This window comes from Argiope bruennichi, chromosome 10, assembly GCF_947563725.1.
Source record: "Argiope bruennichi chromosome 10, qqArgBrue1.1, whole genome shotgun sequence".
NCBI classification, from domain to species: Eukaryota; Metazoa; Arthropoda; class Arachnida; order Araneae; family Araneidae; genus Argiope; species Argiope bruennichi.
In genome coordinates this window covers 120,420,077-120,441,209 of record NC_079160.1, presented here as the reverse complement: position 1 = coordinate 120,441,209, position 21,133 = coordinate 120,420,077, and the positions used below count along the sequence as shown (strand labels likewise).

General features: G+C 26.5%; 1 protein-coding gene across 2 annotated transcripts in view; it reads right to left on the bottom strand.

Moving 5' to 3' along the window:
- LOC129988595 (pseudouridylate synthase 7 homolog) overlaps positions 1–21,133 on the bottom strand; it is a 29,316-nt gene that overhangs the window by 2,036 nt on the left and 6,147 nt on the right. For both annotated transcript variants that reach the window (XM_056096854.1, XM_056096853.1), the window contains exons 3-14: positions 19,955–20,051; positions 19,668–19,748; positions 18,917–19,055; positions 16,432–16,537; positions 15,278–15,421; positions 15,086–15,148; positions 12,361–12,486; positions 8,038–8,099; positions 7,345–7,502; positions 4,420–4,552; positions 2,618–2,779; positions 1,209–1,278 (exon numbers count right to left, since the gene is read on the bottom strand). In XM_056096854.1, the coding sequence (XP_055952829.1) occupies positions 1,209–1,278; positions 2,618–2,779; positions 4,420–4,552; positions 7,345–7,502; positions 8,038–8,099; positions 12,361–12,486; positions 15,086–15,148; positions 15,278–15,421; positions 16,432–16,537; positions 18,917–19,055; positions 19,668–19,748; positions 19,955–20,051 (1,341 nt within the window). The remainder of the gene's footprint in view (positions 1–1,208; positions 1,279–2,617; positions 2,780–4,419; positions 4,553–7,344; positions 7,503–8,037; positions 8,100–12,360; positions 12,487–15,085; positions 15,149–15,277; positions 15,422–16,431; positions 16,538–18,916; positions 19,056–19,667; positions 19,749–19,954; positions 20,052–21,133) is intronic.

Genomic DNA, 21,133 nt, shown 5'->3' with positions numbered 1-21,133 from the left:
TTGAAACAGATATCAGAATTTTAATGATAATTTTTTAAATATATATATATGAATACATAGAATTTTTGATTGAAATAAAATATACTGGCTTTTTCTGTCAATTAGAAATTTTACTATTAATTAAATAAATAAAAATTATATATTTACAAATAAAAAAGGCTGCATTTAAGCCCTTTCTTTCTCACACACATTAATTTCCACTCATGCTTAAAAAAATTATGAAATTTGTTAAGCATAAATTTTAATTATATAAGGCAGCCAATGACAAAATGAGAAATAAACAATTGCTAGAAGATATCTTTGAAAATGAAATATTTTATTCAGTCGGAATTAAAAAATTTTATATGTATTCTCACACAAGAATTTTTATAAAATATTTACACAAGAAGTTACACAAGAATTTATGAATTCCTATCACACACATATCATTGTTAATATTCATTAGCTTTCAATTCATATAATAGCAATTTATAAACAGTTAATAATAATAATAAAGATTCAGATACTGTATCTCATATCAATAAAAATTAATAAATAATCTATGCAAATGTAATAATAGTAACTTTTCTGTCTTATTTTTGAATATAATTTTTTTTCTTCTAATCTGGTCGTCCCTTGGAATTCCAATGAAAGATTAAAAGAAAATTAGGAAAAAGCTATAAAATGTGTTGATATTTTGTTTTGCGAATTTTAATTTTTTTTCACAAAATATTACTTATTTCATTACTATACCAAATCATGACAAAAAAGTTTATTATTCATAGAACTAGTCACAAAATGGACATAGTAAATAAAAGCATCAAATAAAATATCGAAAAATTGATACACAGCAAAATAAAAAAAATTAAACTTAAAAATATTTATAATAAAATCTAAAATAAAAAAAAGTTGTGATGCTAAGAGGGGAAAAAAAAACTTCTACTACAATTTTCAGGTTTTTAAATTTTTTCTAAAGGAATAATAACAAAAGATTTTTATAAATATAAAATTCCGAACAAGAATATAATTCTGAATCTTTCTTTGAATAAATCTGAATCTAATTTTGAGCCAGGAAATTGTTATTCTTTAATAAATACAAAATTTAAATATTCAAGTTAATTATAATTTTTATTAAATACTCATCACAAATTTTCCTAACACTATAAAGCTTTTTAAAAGTTTTGGGGAAATTTATATCTAAATTATAACTAAGGAAACTTTAACCTTACTTCACTTTTGAATCAAAATCACTCCACTCCATTCCATCTTCTTTTAAGAAATCACTGTACCAATCTTTAGCTGAAAATTGTATTGTAAAACATTAAAATGCTAATATTGTAATTAATATTACCAAAATTCATTAAACTTGGTCATGAATTTTTTAATAACTAATTTTAAATACAAGTAAAACTGAGTTTTAAAAAAGGAATCAAATTATGAGTTTACATATAAAAAGGGAGATTCAGTTGTATAAGAATTTATAACAGTATTTCATTTCACTTTATATCTATATATATGCATCTTATCCATTTTATTTATACAGTTACATTTAGAATTTAAAATATTTGATAATTAGTGTAAGACTGAAAGACAGCACTAAAGTATGTACAACTATTTTAGTATTGTTCCTCATGCATTCACTGATGTGGAAAATCTTATTTTAAAAGGGATAAATTTCACTAACAAAGGATTTTATATTTCTTCAGTTACATAAGGGACAATATCTATTTTGTCCACATTTCAAAATTTGGAATCTATTTTGTCACAAAATTTGATAGCAGTATCACAATTCATTTGAACTCCCCCCCCCTTTTTGAGAACAGGGTTCTGCCATATACATAAATTGAAAAAAATATTTGGTCTTATTATTAAATTAAAAAAGAACCTTTCAGCATAAATTTACATTCAAATTAAATTTGAATTTTCTCTCCTGAGATTTGTTTGTCTACTTCCCAAAGTATTTAAAAAATACAAATATTTTCTGTTTAGAAAATGAGCACATTTCTAAAAATCAAAACTTAACAATTTTTGCTTTGGTTCTAACATCTTTTTTTTTTTTTAAATAGATGGAGATAGTAGATCTGATAGTAACTTTTTAAATGTCATAAAATTAAAAAAGTTACAGTCAGATGTACTACCTTTCTTTTTCCTAGGAGAAGAATTACTTTTAGGAATTAATTTAGGAAAGAATTACTATTTTTAAAATTTAGACAGGTAGGAAATAAGAATAGTATTTTCTTGGAGAAATTACTAATCTTATTTCCTATCTATCTAAATTAACTACCCTTAATGATAAAATTAAAGAAAGAAAGTGGTTATGAATAAAAGCAATGAGAAAAAATTTAATAATTATGTAGGCTTAAAACTCAATAATATTAATACAAAATCTATAATTTTAATATACTGCCTTAACAAGGAAATATTTTTCAATTTCAAAATATAATAGAGCTGAAAACATTTTTTACTATCTAAAATTTTTGTTGATATACATTTATATGTGTGGGTGGTGTTTAAAATGATATTCAAAAATTCAATTTAACTGAAAACTATATAATGTAAGTAACATATAAAAAATATTTTGATACTAATTCCACACATCTTTAACTAATTTTTAATGCATAAAAAATAATTTTCTCACTTTTATTATCTGGAAATACAACACTATGTCCAGGAAGAGGCAATAAGACATCACTTATTTGATATTTATCAACTTCATCTTCAGTAATTACTTTAACAATGCTTTCCAGCATAGCTTTTCTATTCCCTTCTTCCTTATCTTCTTCACAGTTATCAACAAGCACTTTAAAAGAATGTAAATTAATCAACAATTAAATAATCTAAATAATTTCAGGTGAAATAATAACACATGAAATAAATAAACTGCATAAATTATAACAAATAAATTGCTTAATGAATCATGCAATTTTTATTTCAGCCATCAGTTGAATCATTCATGACAGAACTTTTTGTCCACTTCAGTGCTCAGTTTAATTTAATTAGATTAGCATTGGAAAAATATCCCCATCACGGTGCTATTTTTTAGTGGATGGTTATTCTGAATTGCAATCAGATGTTCAGGACTGAACTTAAATATAGCAACCATATTTGAAATATTTACACTACATCAACGCTACAACATCTGATTTTGATGGATTTAATGTACATTAAATATAGTATATGTATCCAACACATTAAACAAGAAAACTCTGTGATATCTTAAATTGTTTCAAAAAAGTAAAATATTAATAAAAAATATTTTTTTATTTGCCATGACTTTGTTTATTCATTTAAAAATATGAGTAAAATCAGACATATAAGATTTGATAAATTGCCTAATGAACATATTGTTACGAATCTGCGATGCGGCTTTCCAGCATAGTTGGTTCCATGGGAGGTCCCAGAGCTTGGCGACAAACTTGGCGACTATTTGGCGACTCTGGCGCCAAAATAGATTATACCGGAAACATCGAGAATTTTCCCGATCCGTCCAGTAGGAACGGAGATACGCCTCGAACGTTTCTGATTGGTTGAGAGGCTTCTAGCCCCGCCTCCTGAGACCTATAAAAGGAAGCACCCGCAGCTGCTGGGCAGTGGTGAGTCGAGTGGTGAATTGAGTAGTCGGAAGCGACAGAGAAGAGTGGTCGTGGACCAGTGGAGTCGAAGAGTAGTCGGAAGCGATGGTGAAGAACTCGTCTTCCGGGGACTAGCGGAGCAGCGACGGAGTAGAGCTGCTGTGTATACTGTTGTATGCTGCTGTGTATATTGTTGTATGCTGCACGTCTCGGCTGAAGATAATCGTCTTCTGTGCTGTCCTGTGTGTCTTCGTGTAAATAAACGGCGTTGTTTCATTTTCTACTGCCGCCTGCTGATTGAGTGTTCTCCACACCATATAACTCCCACTATCCAAACGAACCCCGGAAATTCCGTAACAATATAAATATTTTAGTTGTTTCATTTCTAAAATTTTCTCTTAAAAAACTGACATATCAAAAAATTGTGTCACAACAAATTACTACATTCGCCTTTTAAATCATCAATTATTTAGATCGAATAACTTTGAGCTCTGAAAAATGAGCCTTTACAAACAAGACATTGTAATTTTAGATATATAGCAAATATCTGAAGAATATTTTATTAAAATAGATTTAAGAATACATATAAATAAATATGATTTATTTGCATTGGAATTGAACATAATGAATGAAAAAAGCTTAAGTAATTCAACTTTAAATAATAAAAATAAACAAAAATTTAAATAAACAAAAGAAGAAAATTGATATCTGATAACCAATCCTTATTTTCCTTAATTTCAATTATATGCTTCTTTATTTCAAGCATATAATAAATAAGGCATATGTTTCTAAGAAAGAAATAAGACATACACTTTTTTCACAGAATATTTAACACTGTAAATATTAAAATAAAAACATAATTACTTACCATCAGATACTCGTGGTACTAAATCTCCTTTTAAAACTTTTAAACCATATTCTTTTATTCTTTTTGAGGCAACTTTATTCCAAATATAGCTTTGATAACTATGTAAGTACATAAGTCGCATATTTCGAGGAATCTAAATTTAAAGATATATGAAATAATTTACTGCATTTTGCAGAAAAAAAAAATTGTTTAATAATTAAACTGTAAAACATACTTTTATTTGATAAGAATATAATACTTGTAAATGCTAATATAAACAAAAGAAATAAATAAAAATAAAAACCACTCATTTGGGGAAGATAAAAATTTAATCATAACCAAAAAGTAATATTAATAATAATAATGTATGGATTTCAAAATCGCCAAAAAGTTATCAAATACTTATGTTCTATTTGTACAATAAATATATTAATGTTTTGCTTCATTAAATCACATTTTGAAATTATATAAGAATCAATACAGATAGATTCTTAATTTTGCAATCATAATCAATGCTCTACTACACTCATATTTCAAATCAAATCTATATTAAACTGTTTTGAATCAAATTTTTAAGATAATGTATAAAATAATAAACTTTCAGAATATCTGCATTATTTGTACTGAATATTAATCATATACTTTTCAATTTCAAATTTTTGTTAGATAATAATTATATTTTGAATCACGAAGAACAATCACTAAAATGTTCTGTCTTAGTTAATTAAATAAGAAAATATGCCACCGCAAAATGAAATTGGTCGAGTTTTTAATTAATGCTGACAATTTTTTTTTCTCCAGATGCAATGATGAAGAAAATGCTACTAATAAAAACCTTAGTTTAATTGAATAGACAGGCAAAAGTTTTTGATTGTGGATTGAAAATATTTTAAATATATCCTATGTATAATGTTTGGAATTGTATTGTTGTTCTTTATATGTGTATACAAGTGTGTGCCCAAAACATAGAACAAGCGTTTGTCACTCTAGAACTGCAAAGTTTCATCAAATAAAATAAATACTTGTATGCAAACATTTTGATTTATTGCAGAAGTTGATAATCAAGCTACAAAAATTAAATTATTACATGTCCCTTATAATGAAAAATATTAATCAGTAAAATTTTTCTCTTACACTCATCTATAAGAAGACAGAGTTTAAAGTTTCGAACTGCAAAGTTTACACACATATTAAAATAATTTTAATTTTAAATAAATATTAAAGAAGACCACTTTTTAATACCTCAGTCTGATACTTGTAAAGGTCTTTCATTGCATATTTTAGGGATAATACATATATCACAATAAGTTATTAAGAGAGCAGGATAAAAAAAAATACATTTATTAATTCATGTTATTTTTTTTAAGAAAACAGCAAAATAATTCATTAATTAAAGAACTTTCAAATCATATTCCAAATGAGCACCTTTCACAATTATACAAAGTTCTATTCTTCTAACATTACTTGAATACAAATGATATTAAGGCTTCTTGAATTCATTGACAAAAATGAATTCACACCTACAGGAGACAAGCGCACACTGAAGAATATAGGCAATTTAAAACTAACTGAATATTTAAATCACTATTCAGCATGCAGCCTGAGCAAAGTGGGATATTTGTCATATCATGCATTAATAGAAATCTGATATTGATTATAAACCTCTTAAACTAAGAATGAACTTCTATAGTTCCAACAGTGATTGTTTTGATAATTGATGCTTTCATCCTTGATTAAAGGACATTTATAAGCACAAACTGCATTTCTCAGGATAGAAAGATTTGATTATAGTTATCAATAGAGGCCATAAATGCTATATAAATGTCAATTATTGTGTTGAAGGGCCGTCTGGGCAATCGTTTTGGAATTATGAGTTTTGAGAATTGACTGTTTATACAGTAGCAGGAAGATAACTTGGAAAATAAGCCAAAATATCAATTTCAGTATCACCCATATAGCACCTCATCCTCCCAGGAAATGAATGGAGCATGTAATTTGCAAGCATTAAAACACTCTTTAAATACATTTCTAAGAAGGATGCCAAGAATTAGAAAAACAATGTTTGTTTCTTTGTAACTATGTTAGGACTATGATTGCATACAGCATTTTGAAACCTTCATCGATCATTCATATGTCATTCTTTTCATACTTCGCATACAACTGTGAACAAAGAATTTAATTTTGTTGTTGGGTATTTTACTATTTAGGAGAGATATCTTAAACATTAAATTCCATTCCTTCCCTTATAAAGTCAAAGCTCCAACTATTGGCCAATAATATATGAGAATGACAGTATCAAAATGAATGACAGTGTATGTGATCAGCAAATTTCTTTCAAATCAAGATCATTGGATGATAAATTACTAGAAGAGTATTTATATATGGCAATTTTCCTGAATTCACTAAACTAAATTTGAATCTCTGAAATTTAAATCTGCTCATCATTCATCAAATTATTTCTAAATCTGCTTGCATCTAAATTTAAAAATTAAGCAGATTTCTGAAAATTATATTAAATAAAAGCATTAAATTTTATATGTGCATAGATGAGTGTAATATAGAGAATTCCCTAATTCACATTTCTGGCTTATGTCCTATTTACCTATTTAACTTTTTATTATCAATCTCTACAGAAATCAATGTTTCCATACAATTTCCCACTTCATTTATTGAAACTTTGTAAGTGGAAATATATGTCTAGATACAATATTTCAGGACATAAGTGTTTATTTCACACTTTTGGGCACCTTGTATAACTTATTTATTTATATTGGGATTTTTTTGTGTGTGTGATTGATTAAATTTATATTATTCATGTTTCTTATTGTATAAATAATTTAATTTTGCATTACTCTTTTTAGCAGGTATTCTGTTTTATCTAATTTACTTTCCCTGCATATCATGCAATTTCAGAAAGGTTTTAAGGAATGATACAATTTTGCTTACAGCTCCAAAAGCATTACAGAAATCTCTTTTATGATTAGAAGCAAGTCCACAGAGTAATTTTCCCTCTATACTTGATTTCCGTCTCAGATTTTTCAGAGCCAAGTTTGCATCTTCAGTTTTTGCCCAGATTCGTTTGGCCTCATTTAATTCATCATCACCTAAGATAAATAAAAGCTTGGATTAAAATTTAGAAGAAAATCTATTTAAATGATACCAATCAGTAAAAATACCACAAATTTACAGTAACCCAACTTTTCTGATTTAGCATTCACAAAAGCAATTCACACAAATTAATAGAGCATTTGTAAGCTAATTTATGAATCAAGCATATATGCTGTTTGTAAAAAATTAAGAAACACAGAAATCTCTTAATTATCTTTGGGAGAATTACTCACTTAATGAACCAGGAACACAAAACTGCAAAATTTCAGACTTTTAATATATAAAAAGTGAAAGAAGAATCAATTATAACAATTAATATTCACAAATATGCAGCAAATTAATTTAAATAAAAATGTTCAAAAGTGCTCTGAACAAAAACGAGTAAGCTTTAAAAAATGTTATCAAAAAGTGGATTTAAACAATTTTACATTAAATTCTAAACAGTATGAACAAATAATATTAGAGTGTTCCCTAAATAAGAGTATAAGCTCTGAAAATCAATCAAAATTTAGAGCTTAAATAAATAATTACCTTCAGATCTTGGAGTTAAGATTAAATTTATTGCCTCTTTCCACTGTGAACGAAGAACTAATCTAAAACAAAAATTGCATATGTGAATACAACTCACAAATAATAATAAATTATTATGCAAATCAACAGAGGAAAAATGTTGAGTTAATTAATAAACCATAAATAAAATTCTGCTACAGTTTATGCCTTCTTATTGATAGAGAGAAGTATGGAACTTCAATGACATTTTGTGAAACATAAACAATTTTGTTTTCAGATATATACAAAGAAGCTGAAATAATCATTTCTGCATAATTTTAATATTTTTTTTTAGAATAAAGATTTATTAATTAATATTGTAACTGAAGGTGACTTGTACCTCGATAATGTGTGAGTACTTATCTTTTAAAACAAGTATACATGAATAGGCAAAATTTAATTTACTTGCAATGTTAAATTTACATGTATAACTTAAATAAAAAACATAAATAAATATTATTTATTAGTATCAATAAAATTTAATAATTTTTAACCCATTCTTTTTGTAATTATATATAATAATCATTGAAATTATTGCAAGTATTTTTTTTTCTACTTTAATTCATAATGTAATTAAAAAAGCCATTTTTTTATTGTTATTGTAAAACACTTTTTAGACAAATATATAATATAATTTGCCACCAGAACTTTTATGAAAACAATAATTTGATTAAGAAAACAATCTAAATTATTCTTTGTTGTAAAACCTTAAAAAAAGTTATAGAGTATGATGGAATAAGAATTATGGTACCAAAAACATATGATAATAATAATAATAGAGCTGCTAGCAAATAATGCCATGCTTATAGAAACAGCATTAAACAAATAATAATAAACTTAAAATTTTATGAAAAAATAAATGAATTTATACATAGAATAAAGATTGTAGACTAGGGTGGAACGAAAAAACGGACTTTTGATTTTTAATTTGGAGTAGTGTGGAAAAGTTGCCATTTGGTGTAGATAAAATAAATTATAAATATAAGCAATATTAGAGAATGTCTTCAGGAGACACAAGAGTGTTAAAGTTTCATAAAATTGAAATTTTTGCTACATTTTAAAGTTTTTTTACGAAATAATCAACTTTTGATTTTTAATTTGTAATAGCGTGGAAAGGATGTCTTTTGGTATAGATAAGATAAATAAAAATTATAAAAACATCTTGTGGTGCCACATGGAAGTTAAATTTTCATAAAAACACACTTTTTGCAACTTTTTAAAGATTTTTATAAAAATTATTAAGATATAAAAAGCTTTAAATAGGCGTTATAATATGAATAGAAAAATAAAAAACAATTTTACTCTTGCGTTGGTATGGCATCCTGAAAGCTGAGTCAACACTGAAGTAGATCTTATTGAGGGGACGCAGAGTTATGTCTGCGTTTGGTGATGAGATCAGAGCTGGTGTGTTAGTGAAGACAAGACAAATGTCAGAATATCCTGTTTTGGGGAAATTTAGTGATTTTCTTGTAAGTTGATCTGTAATGAAGTGCTATTGTTATATTAGACACAACCCTAAAATTGCTTCAGAGAAGGATCCTTCTGTAAGTGAAATATGTGACACTTGAGTTCGCAAAATAGAACAAATATGGTCAAGAGCTTCTATTCGCGTTAATTTTAGCAAAAAATTTTACACATGATAAAAATTAATCATGCTAAATATAGGAATTTATTAAAATCTAAAAGCAGAAAAGGTTCAAATAAGTTTGATTCTAACCTTAGAAAATTTAGAGAGGAAGCTAAACATTTATTTGATATTTCTGCCTGTAATTTTTAATATTTTCCCTTGCATAAAAGAAAACAAAGTACCAGTTATGGAATAAAAGGTTCTAAACGATCAACGCTGTAACAGGAAAATGGTTATAGGTAACATTGATATAGCTACCACAAGCGCTTTGCGGAAGAGAGAAGGAAGAAAAAGTAAACAAATACATAGAATAGTTAAGTCTAATCAAGAACGGGCAAAAAATACTAGTGTGCCAGAAATGGTTATTGACAGAGCTGAAGAACAATAATGTTCTTTAAGAGAGCACACACAAGAAGAGATAGACCAACCAGATCCATCAAATAGACAAGAAGAGATAAAACTACCAGACCTTTTGAAACTGTTGAAGAGAAAAGCACTCAAATGCATATTAAATTGCATTTGTAGCTTCCATTGTTGACCGTATTGCAATATCAGATAAAGCTGCTACAGCTATAGCTACTGCTGCTATACAAAACTTGGGTGTAATCACAGAAGAAGACAAAACTTATGTAATAGACAGGATGAAAATTAGAAGAGCAAGATCAACAAATCGAAGAGTTGACATTAAAGACAATTGTTATACTCATATAACCGAAAATAGAGGATTGTTTTTTGACAGGAGAAAAGACATAACATTTGTCCAAAAAAAGAGAGGTAGTAAGTTGTATAAAAACGTTAATTCAGAAGTGCACATTTCACTAATAGAGTAACCAAAGTCAAAGTTTTTAGGCCATATAACACCTAAATCTGGCACCGTAAAAGTCATAGCAGACAGTATACTGGAATTTCTTAAAGATAGAGAACACAACAAACAACTTTTGAACTTTACTGCTGTTGGGTGTAATGGAACCATTGTAAACACTGAGTATAATAATGGTGTGATTTCTTTGATGGAAAAGGAAATAGGAAGATCTTTACAATGGTTAATCTGTTTGTTCCATTGAAATAAGCTACCATTGCGATATCTTTTTTGTCATTTAGATGGTAAAAGAAAAGGACCCAATGAGTTTAAAGGCCAAATAGATCAGCAGCTAGAAAACTGTACTAGTCTTCCTGTGGTTACCTTCTTGCCAATTGAAAATAAACTTCCTCCTATGGAAGACAAAAATGATTTAAGTACAGACCAAAAATATTTATTGGATATGTGTATCGCTGTATCAAATGGAAATTGCTCACTAGATTTATCTTTAAGAAACCCTGGAAAACATGCTTACTCCGGGTGGTTAATATTAGCCAATCGCTTGCTTCGATTACATGTGGCTACTGAAAATCTTAAGACTCTGACTGAGTACATTGTGGTAGCATATGTGCCTGTATGTTTTAATAGTAAGTTAAAACATCATGTACATATGGTTCCAAACATCTGTTTAATCTTAATCTTATCTCATATTCATGCTATCTCTCTGACGATCTCAAGAACTTTATAGACCCAATTATTCAAAGAAATGAGTACTTTGCAGCTCCAGAAAATATCCTTTTATCCATGCTAAGTGATGAACATAAAATTCAGAGAGAACTTGGTTTACAACGTGTTTTAAAAGCAAAAACAGAAAGTAGAGACAAAGTTAGGAAGTTCAAAGCTCCAAAGATAAACTTCGATGCAAAGGATTACATGGAATGACATAACTGAACTCCCCTCACCCTTGTTAAAACATTTGCAGTGGCTCTCTCAAAGACTTCATACTGAAGGCATCTGAAGTTGAACCAAATAATACAGTGGACTCGGTTATCAACTTTCTCCCGCTTCCTTGTCACACGCAAGTTGTAGAAAGAGTAGTAAAACTGGTAACCCAATTGAGCCAAAATGTCTGTGGTTCAGTCGCAACAGAAGGATACATAAGAGCAAAAATTCACTCACGTATGAATATGTCAAAATTTATTACAAAAAAAAAAACAGTTTAATGAGGCAATGAAGTAGAAGAAAAGATTTTGAAATGTAGCATTTGTAATCATTAAGGATACAAAAGTGAGAAACAAAATTTAACATTCAATATATTTTTTTTACTATTATATTTTGTAATTAAGAATTTTTTGTAGTGTTTATATATGTATTTAAAACCACCTTTTGTAACATCATATCCACAAAAAATTCATAAAATTCTTTTTTATCAAAGTTTATAATTTTTTACAAACTTTAAGTTCTTTGTGGCACCTTAAGATGTTTAGTATTGCAACCAAATTAAAAAAAAAAAAAAAAAAAAAAAAAAAAACCTACAAGACATTTTTTTTCTTTCTATTACCAAACCGAAATCGAAAAAATAAATTTAAAGGCCCATTTTAAAATTTGTCAGTTTTTCATTTTTTTTTATACATTGCAAGCTCTTTGCAGCACCTCAAGATGTTGCAATATTGCAACCAAATTTTCAATTATTCTTTATGAATCTAAAAAGCAACTTTTCCCCACTATTACCAAATTAAAATCGAAAAAAAAAATTTGAACGCCGTTTTCGTTCTACCCTATTGTAGATGCTGCAACTATGAAATTTACTACAATCACAATATATAACAAATAATAAGATAATTTAAATAAATAAAAAAAAAGAAATGCCAAATTTTACCTTCCTATGGAGTGTGTGGGAACGAATGATGTGCCAAATCGTTGTAAACCATAATAATTTATGAATCCTTTTGTAGAAAGAGAATCAATGGCTTTTCTTATGATACTTGAATCTCCTTCTAACTGTCTGCAAAAATTGAAAAAAAAATTTGGAAATACTATTCAATGAATAAAATTAAAATATATAAAGTTGATACTAGCTTCAAATTATAAATCTAATGTTCTATTTCATAGAAAAATTAAAAGATAAAATGAAGAATCAATATACATATATTAGAAAAAGAACATACAAAATATGCTTGAACTTTCATACTGAGAGTATAAGTTTTTCACATCCTTGAATAATAATTACTCATTGAGCAACCTTTAATTATATGTTAAAATTTTTTTCAATATGCAAGATTCATAAAAATTTTAAAATAAGAAATTTTGATTAAATTTAAAGGAGCAGTCAGAAGCATGTTCATTACTATTTAATATATTTGTAACATGTATAAAAAAATTGTTATATATTTCTACTAATAATAGAGATTATTGTGTGTGCATGCATGGGTATAGGTTCTTAACAGGATAGAATATCAAATTTAGAGCTGCCAAATTTGGTACACATATACTTTATAAGATAAAAATGACCTCAGAATGATTTTTTTTTAAAAATTAATTATAATTCTAATTAAAAATTAAGGGAAGTTTTTCTTTATAAAATCCAAAATTATAGCACAAAAATAATTTTTTTATATCATCTTCAAAATACATAAAAATAATACACTCAATATTTCATTCATTGATACCTTTTTAGTTGCAGTACAATTTTTTTAAAACATCTTTAATTAATTTTGAAACATGTTTTAAGAAAAATTTATAACAATATATTTCATTGTTGTGTCTTTTTCATTTCATTCCCAATATTCAAATTGTGTTCCTTATTTTACAAAGATTTCAGTCTGGATTACTCTTCCACTGTTCATGATAAACATGAAGTCATGGCTTATTTTTCCATAATAAGTAGGTTTCTATTTAAAGTATGCTTTTAATATACCTTTTGAAATCTGTTGTGCTTACAATTAATGTTTAACTTCATAAGTAAACAATGGTGGAAAATTTTTTGAAATGCCTTTTTAAACACTGTTACATTTTAATGCAATATATAATTAAACATACAAAAATATATTATTATTGTTATTGCTGGGATATTTCTTTTTTAATGGAATGCAACAGAATTTTGTAGTTGAATTAGATAAATGTTTGCAGAATAAATCTTTAAATTATGAAAAACAATTTGTAGTACAAATAAAATTTGAATACTGAATGTTATGAACAATGTCAGAGATAGTGTCGAGTTAGATCAAGATCAGACCATCTGGGTTACTGACAGAGAAGTAATAGGAAAAGTTCTACAGAAAATGTCATGCCCAAGACCATACTTTATTCGTTCGGATAAGCATATCTATAAAAGGAACTGAAAGCACTTAATTCCTTCACCAGGTTTCTATCTGGACCTGAGCCAGAAGACAATTTTAATGACACGAGAGACAAACATTCTCCAGACGATGCTAGTCCAGAATGTTCAATTCTGATGCCCAGTCTTCAAAAACTTAATCTAGGACAATTAACTTATGTATAAAAATATTTCGTGATCTCTACATCATCAGGTGTTGAAAAACTGTCTGACCTTTTGAGAAACTTTATATTTAGAGTACAAAGGAAGTACATTCTCATATCATTTTTTTTAAATTCTTGATGAATAAACTCTTTGTGAGCCAACATGTATACCACAATGCTTACAAACATAAGTCAGTACACAACTGATAATGGAAGAAATTTCAAATGTAAAGGACGCAGGCATAAAAGCAAAGATAAATGGGAGGGAAAACAAGAAAATATATAAATACAAACAAAAAATGAAACAAAATTGCTCATATTGAAACACTTGTTTTAATTAAGATATTTGAGAACTAACACTCTTTGGTGAAACTAAAGAATACAGACAGATTTTTAACAAATTTGGCTAAATGGTTGAAAATAACAACCATAATCATTATATAACAACAAATATCAATAATTTGATATTGATAGAATAATATCAATAATTTGACATTATCGCCTTAAAAAGTTATAATCTGACGACTGTGTTGTGTTCTTTAATCTAACCCTCATCTTAATACTTAAGAATACTATTCATTGCCAATAATTTGCTGCTTTCTTACTAATGATTGCAATAATCTCTTTGATTTTTTTTTTTTTTTTTCAATCACAATCCTCAAAATATAACGATAATCTTTCGAGTCACAAACTTAAATCATAGGTCAGTACACAGAAGCGGTCCTCACGTGAATAACTAAATGGATGAGAGAATGTTAAGGGAAAGCATCCACCAACATTATTAATTATTGCTAATGAGAAACAGGAGACCAAAAATATGGGACTTAGCCAAATCTTTGTGATAATGGGGCAAATAAAATTAATTACAATCAGTAAAAAATTTGTTTGAATCTATTTTGAGCAAAGCCAGATAATAAATCTAGGAAAATTATAAAACAAATTTAAACTTCTTCTAAAACACACTAAAAATTAAGAGATTTTCAAGTAGAATATAAAAGTAATAAAAGTATATTCATGCAGATTTCAAAACAATCCACAAATTTTAAAATAAAGAATGTTTCATAGAATGAATATGTAATGTTTTACAATAAGTGAGCTTACTCTAATACCAGAAAACAACATACCTTAAAATAATAACAAAACGGTTTCCTCTTAAGTCACCCAATTTGAGTTGTTCATTTTTAAAACTAAAAGGAAATAATAAAAAAAAGGCCACTTGTAAACTTAAAAAAGAAAAAAAGTAAATAATAAAGCATAAATATTTAAATAGATTACGAAAAATCACATATCAAACTACAGCATCGATTTTTACTCACACTATATTGCCTACTCTGATCATATTGAATTCAGAATTAATTTTAAGAAGCCTCTCGGGAAAGATTTGGTATGCAGAAACCAACTGACTTGTCTTTCCTCTTTTATCCTTTGAACCAGCATATGCGAAAACTTTTGGATTAACTCTGAAATGCAAAAATATTTTGTTAATCCTTTTTTTTTTAATAAATTATATATTTCAAAATTCAGGTAATTCCTATATAAAGATCACAGTATATAACCCGGCTCAAAACATTATTAGCTTGGAAAAATTAGTTAGGAATCAATTCAAAGCAAAAATTTAATCAATCCTCTTGAATGTGCAATGAATCCCAACAGTAGAAGTTAGAAGGAGAAAATTTTGTAAGTATGATTTTTGTTGATATCATTTTAGGAGATAATGAAAAATAACTGTTGAATGAAAAAAAATTTGATACAAATACAATGAAAATGGTATCTAAAATATGCTATATATATTTTGGAAGCAAAAATTCAAGGCACCCAGGGAAAGAAAAGATAATTACTTTATTTTGAAAAGAATTATGAAAGACCTAGACTAAGCTAGTACCTTAGATCTAAACTAATTGAAGAATGAAATATGCATAAAACTTATGCTTTCCTGAAATATGCATAAGGCTTGATAAAGAATAAAATATAAAGAAGTTTATAAATATTTTGCAGCTAAAAGCAAGCACTTTAAAATATAGAACTTTAAAGAACTTTTTTAGTTAGGAAAATAGAAGCCAAACTTATGCTTGGTAAAATTCAAACAATGAAAATATTATTTTAAATGATGACCTCCTTGTTAATGGCGATAATTATATAAAAGAAAACAGTTAACAGATTCAGTTTAATATATTTCATATTACATATTTTGGATAAAAATTGTATTAACAAATCTTTCACTTAATCATTTAAATAAAATAGTATGTTTTATTGTTGTTATAAGGCACAATTTGATTTTTTTTTGTTTAATGATTTAAACCTGATTTAAATAACAGATTTTTGGAGAATCTAGAAAATCTATTAAATAGAGTCATTTCCATAAAAAAAAAAAAAAAAAAAAAAAAATGAAACAAAATTCTCCAAAAATGGAAATTGGGCAATATATGAATAAAATCTACTCAAAATGATAAAGGAAATCTTACAAAATTACCTGAGAAATGATGCAATGCTATTTATTGCATCCATTGTATCTTTGTTTTCTTTATATAATACAAAATGTAAATAATTTCCACCAACTGAGAGTTGACATCGCCGACCTACAAGTAACATTAAAAATTACAAGACAGAGAATACTTTTAAAAACTTTTGAGAAATTAACAATATAATGGTATTTTAAACATAATCATGAAAACACATTATATAAAAGAAAACACTTTGTTTTATAACACGATAGGAAAAAATAATAAAAAATAGTCCAACTGTTATTACTAAGCAAAAACAAAAACTTTCAGCAACTTCCTTTAAACCTTTAAAATAAATAATATATGAAAGCAAATTACTCTTGAAATTACACAGAGCTTTAGCAGTCAAATAAAAAAAATTCTAAAGGCATGAATTGTATTGATTCATATTTATATAGGAGAAGAAATACAAAATAAGATATCTTTTTCCTTATTTTATTTTTAAAATTAGTTTAAGAGGAAAAATTTAAACAAAATGACTTCCAAAATAAAATCAAAAAGATGGAAAATTTGTATTCTAAGGTGAATACATTATCAGATAATGAAGTGCTTTACTTGCAGTAAAGCATCATTATCTGACAATCCATTTTAACCACATCAATTTTTAATTAATTGTAATATATTTTAGCTTTTAATACCCTTAGACTAGTGTTTATTTCACTACTTGTATAGCCTGAAAGCTATGAGACTAAGGTGACTGTGCAGTTAGTATTATCAGAAATTACAAGTCGATTATATGACTGTGGCAGTAATTTAATGTGAGTTTGGGAGGATCAGGATTGAAAGTGTTATAAGGATGAGAAAATGTATTGAATAAAGAATATTAAAAAAAAGTAAGCATATCCTCAATCATGGATATGGTCTTTTTTATAAGATAATTTTATACAAAAGATAAGAATCATCCATCTGCAAGGACAAAAAATATAATCAGAATTTAAAAACAAATAAAAAACACTGCTTTGATTTTACAGATTCATTTTTAATGTTTTTTTTAAAGTTATGTATTAAGCTAAACCTTATACAGTACACTCCCGATTATTCACGGAATTGGGTGGCGCGGCCGCCGCGGATAATAAAAATCGCGGATAATCCGAAAAAAGCTGCAAACGGGTATAGCAAAAGAGAAAATAGTCATCCCAACTTTGAAAAATCGTTTTATGTACAATAAAACGTAAAATAAACAGCAGGAAATGTTTAACTAACGCTTAATATTTTAGTATATCACTCAAAACTAACCTAAAATGCATTTTGTTAATGAAAACAGAAAAGTGCTTTGTACTTACAAGAGGCGTCAAGGATACACAGAAAAATTAATACATATGTACTGTTTTAATACTGTAACGTATTATGTTATTACAAAAGCATAACTGTAAAACTGCACCTTTTTAAAGAAATCAGTAAAAAAAAAACAAAAAAAAACAACTATGCGGCAGGCGCGGATAACCCGCCCGCGGATAATCGGGAGTCTACTGTATCTATATATTTGGTCTCATAACTTTTAGTCTTTTAACACTGATACATATTATACAGCATTAGATTTAATATTTGTTAAACAGTATTTTATATACAGAGAGTTTTCCTTTCTGTTTTCCTATCATGTAACATTTTTGTCTACTGATATGAATCATCTCCATTCATGTTAAATAACTGTGATTCTACTATAATGGTCTTTATTTTCATGATTTCTTAAATAGAGATTTAAAAATATTATATTAGCAAACATATATATAAGGAAAAACCCATGTTTTCAAAACAAAATCCAATACAACAAATTATGCTCTTTTAGTAAACGGGGAAGGTCAAGTATAAGTGCAGTAAACTACAAAATAATGTAATTTAATATGTCATTTAAGAAAAAGCATTTGCATGAAAGAAATATAAAAGACCATTTAGAACAAATATATAGGCAGACAAAATATAATTAATTAAAAAGAATATTCCTACATTCTTTTGCTCTTTTGTTACATTTCATATCAAAACACAAGTTCATTTTCAGAATGAATAAAATAGAAGAAAAAAAAAATGAAATGAAATATTAAATTTTAAATGAAAAATTTAATAATTAAAATAAATAGGATTAAAGCATAGGAATTATATGAACAAAAATACCCCTACCCCAAAAAATAGTACATATGGATAATTAGGTAATAGTATATATGGTAATAATGATATTGACTTGAATATAAGTTCTAATTTCTATCTTTAGAAGTCAAACATAAAATTAGGCTTAGGATTCATTTAAAATTTTATTATCATTCTTTCCATTAATTCACTGAAATATAAAAATTGAAGATGTATAAAAGATGGTTAACTGAGATTTTTAGATGAACTGTCCTTTCAACATTTAAAAAATACATGACTTTTCTTTGCAAAAAAAAAAAAAAAAAAAAAACAATAAATGTTTTACAAAAAGAATTAGATCTCAAAATATAGAATTTTTTCAAAATAACTAACGCTTTTTTTGCTTGGCAAATTTTTTCACTAATATAAACTTCTCAGGGCCTCTGTCTTCTGTAGAAGATTCAACACCATTAAACATTTTTCGTATAGCTACATGAATTTCTTTTCTTGTATCTTTGTCTTTGTCAGTTACCTGATAAAATGGAAACAAAATATATACAGTTAAAAATTGCTAAATATTTTCAAAATACAAAACTCACATACATTCCTTAATGAAAAAGATCACCTGATAATTTTCATTAGTCAGAGAATGGAAGTAATAAACAAATAATTATATTTTTCAGTCACTAAACAAAATGCTGAGACAAAATTTTTATTTTCTTTATGTCAAGTAAAATATATTTAGAGCAAGAGATATGTTAAAAAATATATAAATTGTTTTCACCAAGAATTTTTTTAAAAAAATACTTTTTCTTTTCTCATACAATTATATTTCTAAAATTTTTCATGCTCTGTTCAAATTTATGTTTATTTAAGCTTTTAAAGAAATTTTATCAATGACAAAATATATGGAAGAAATAGATATTTACACATAACTTATTTTTGCAACAAATTTAAAACAACTAGATGAGAATATATATTTTATTTCAGTACTTAATCTCAGATTTTATATACACAAATTATGATTTTTAATAGATTCCTTTTTACAAATTCCATACAAATTAAAATTAATTCAATAGAAATATCTATTTATTACATTTAGAAATAACAAAATCATTTACTGAAACCAATTAACTATTCTTACATTAATTTCCACTTCAGATCTTTCATCTGCAATAAGCTCTTCTATGCTTTTCACAGTTTCATCATCTAATAAACCATCCACCTAGTTTTTGAATAAAGACAAAACTTGCATCACACAAAAATAAAAAGAATAAAATGCTTCACAACATTTTTTTTTAAACATTTAAAACAGAATTTAAATTTTTGTTTTATTGCAGAGCACATGAACACATAATTGTTTGAAAATATAATAAGAGAAATCAGATAAAGAAATGAAGAAATTAAATCTATTAATATAAAAATAATTACTTTCAAATCACTTTCAGGATTTTTAGGTTTCTCCAAATTTGTCAGTCTGACAACGTTTCCCTCAATATCTATTTCATTCACAATAAAATCAGAATATCTAAAATTCAAGTGAAAAAAATAGTAGAAGTAATTAAAACATAGTAAATTATTATAATATACTAGCATCTAAATGTCAGGTTACAAACACATAATATATTATATAACATACATATACATATAACAGCTCAAATAATAATTAGGTAATTTTTTCAATGATATTTGACATACACATGCCCAGTACTGAGAGAGAGAAAAACAATAAAATAACAAAACAAAAATGAATAAAAAAATAGGTTGTGTGGTACTTGAGCTCTATAAATTTTCCCCTACCTCATTAAAAGGTGTCTTTTCCGCTCAAGCCTTAAAAAAGGCTACCACATTATAAACTTTATCTTTGCAAGTAAGATTTGGCAATTTTACAATGTACGTCAAATGGTGATCAAATCACTATGAGAGCGAGAACAAAATAATATATATATATATATATATATATATATATATATATATATATATATATATATATATAAAGGGCTTTAAATTCAAATTTAAATGGATATCAATAATGTTTAGTTTTTTCTATATGTATGTATGCTTTTATGTATATGCATTCCACAAGCTGATACTTGAAATGAGCTAATATATTTTTTACGTTAAAGCTGTTCAAATAAGGGGTTTTTTTTTTTTTTTTTTTGCAAAATAATATGAGTTTTGGCTAAATAGGAATCATATTAATAATTTAAAATCAGCTGCTGGTTAATTTTCAAGAGAAATTTAACTATACATAATCCAATGTACCGCAAACGACATTTAAATGCAACATCTAAACATGCTACATCAAAAAATAATATGAAATGATAAAAAGGCACTAGAAATTTTTTTAAAAAATGAATATAATTTCTAAATAATTCTTTTTCAATATTTCACAATATGCATAATATGGTCACTTACATTTAACAAAAAACTGCAAACATTTCTCTCTGGCATTCAGCATAGTCAAGATTGTTCCGCATTTCTGAATGCTTATTAGCAATTTTTGTTCATTTGTATGTAACAAAAATTAAATAAAAAGTTTTGAGAGATTAAATTAAATAACTTGGTAGGAATGTTGGTTTTTTTTTTTTTTTTTTTTTTTTTTTCAAA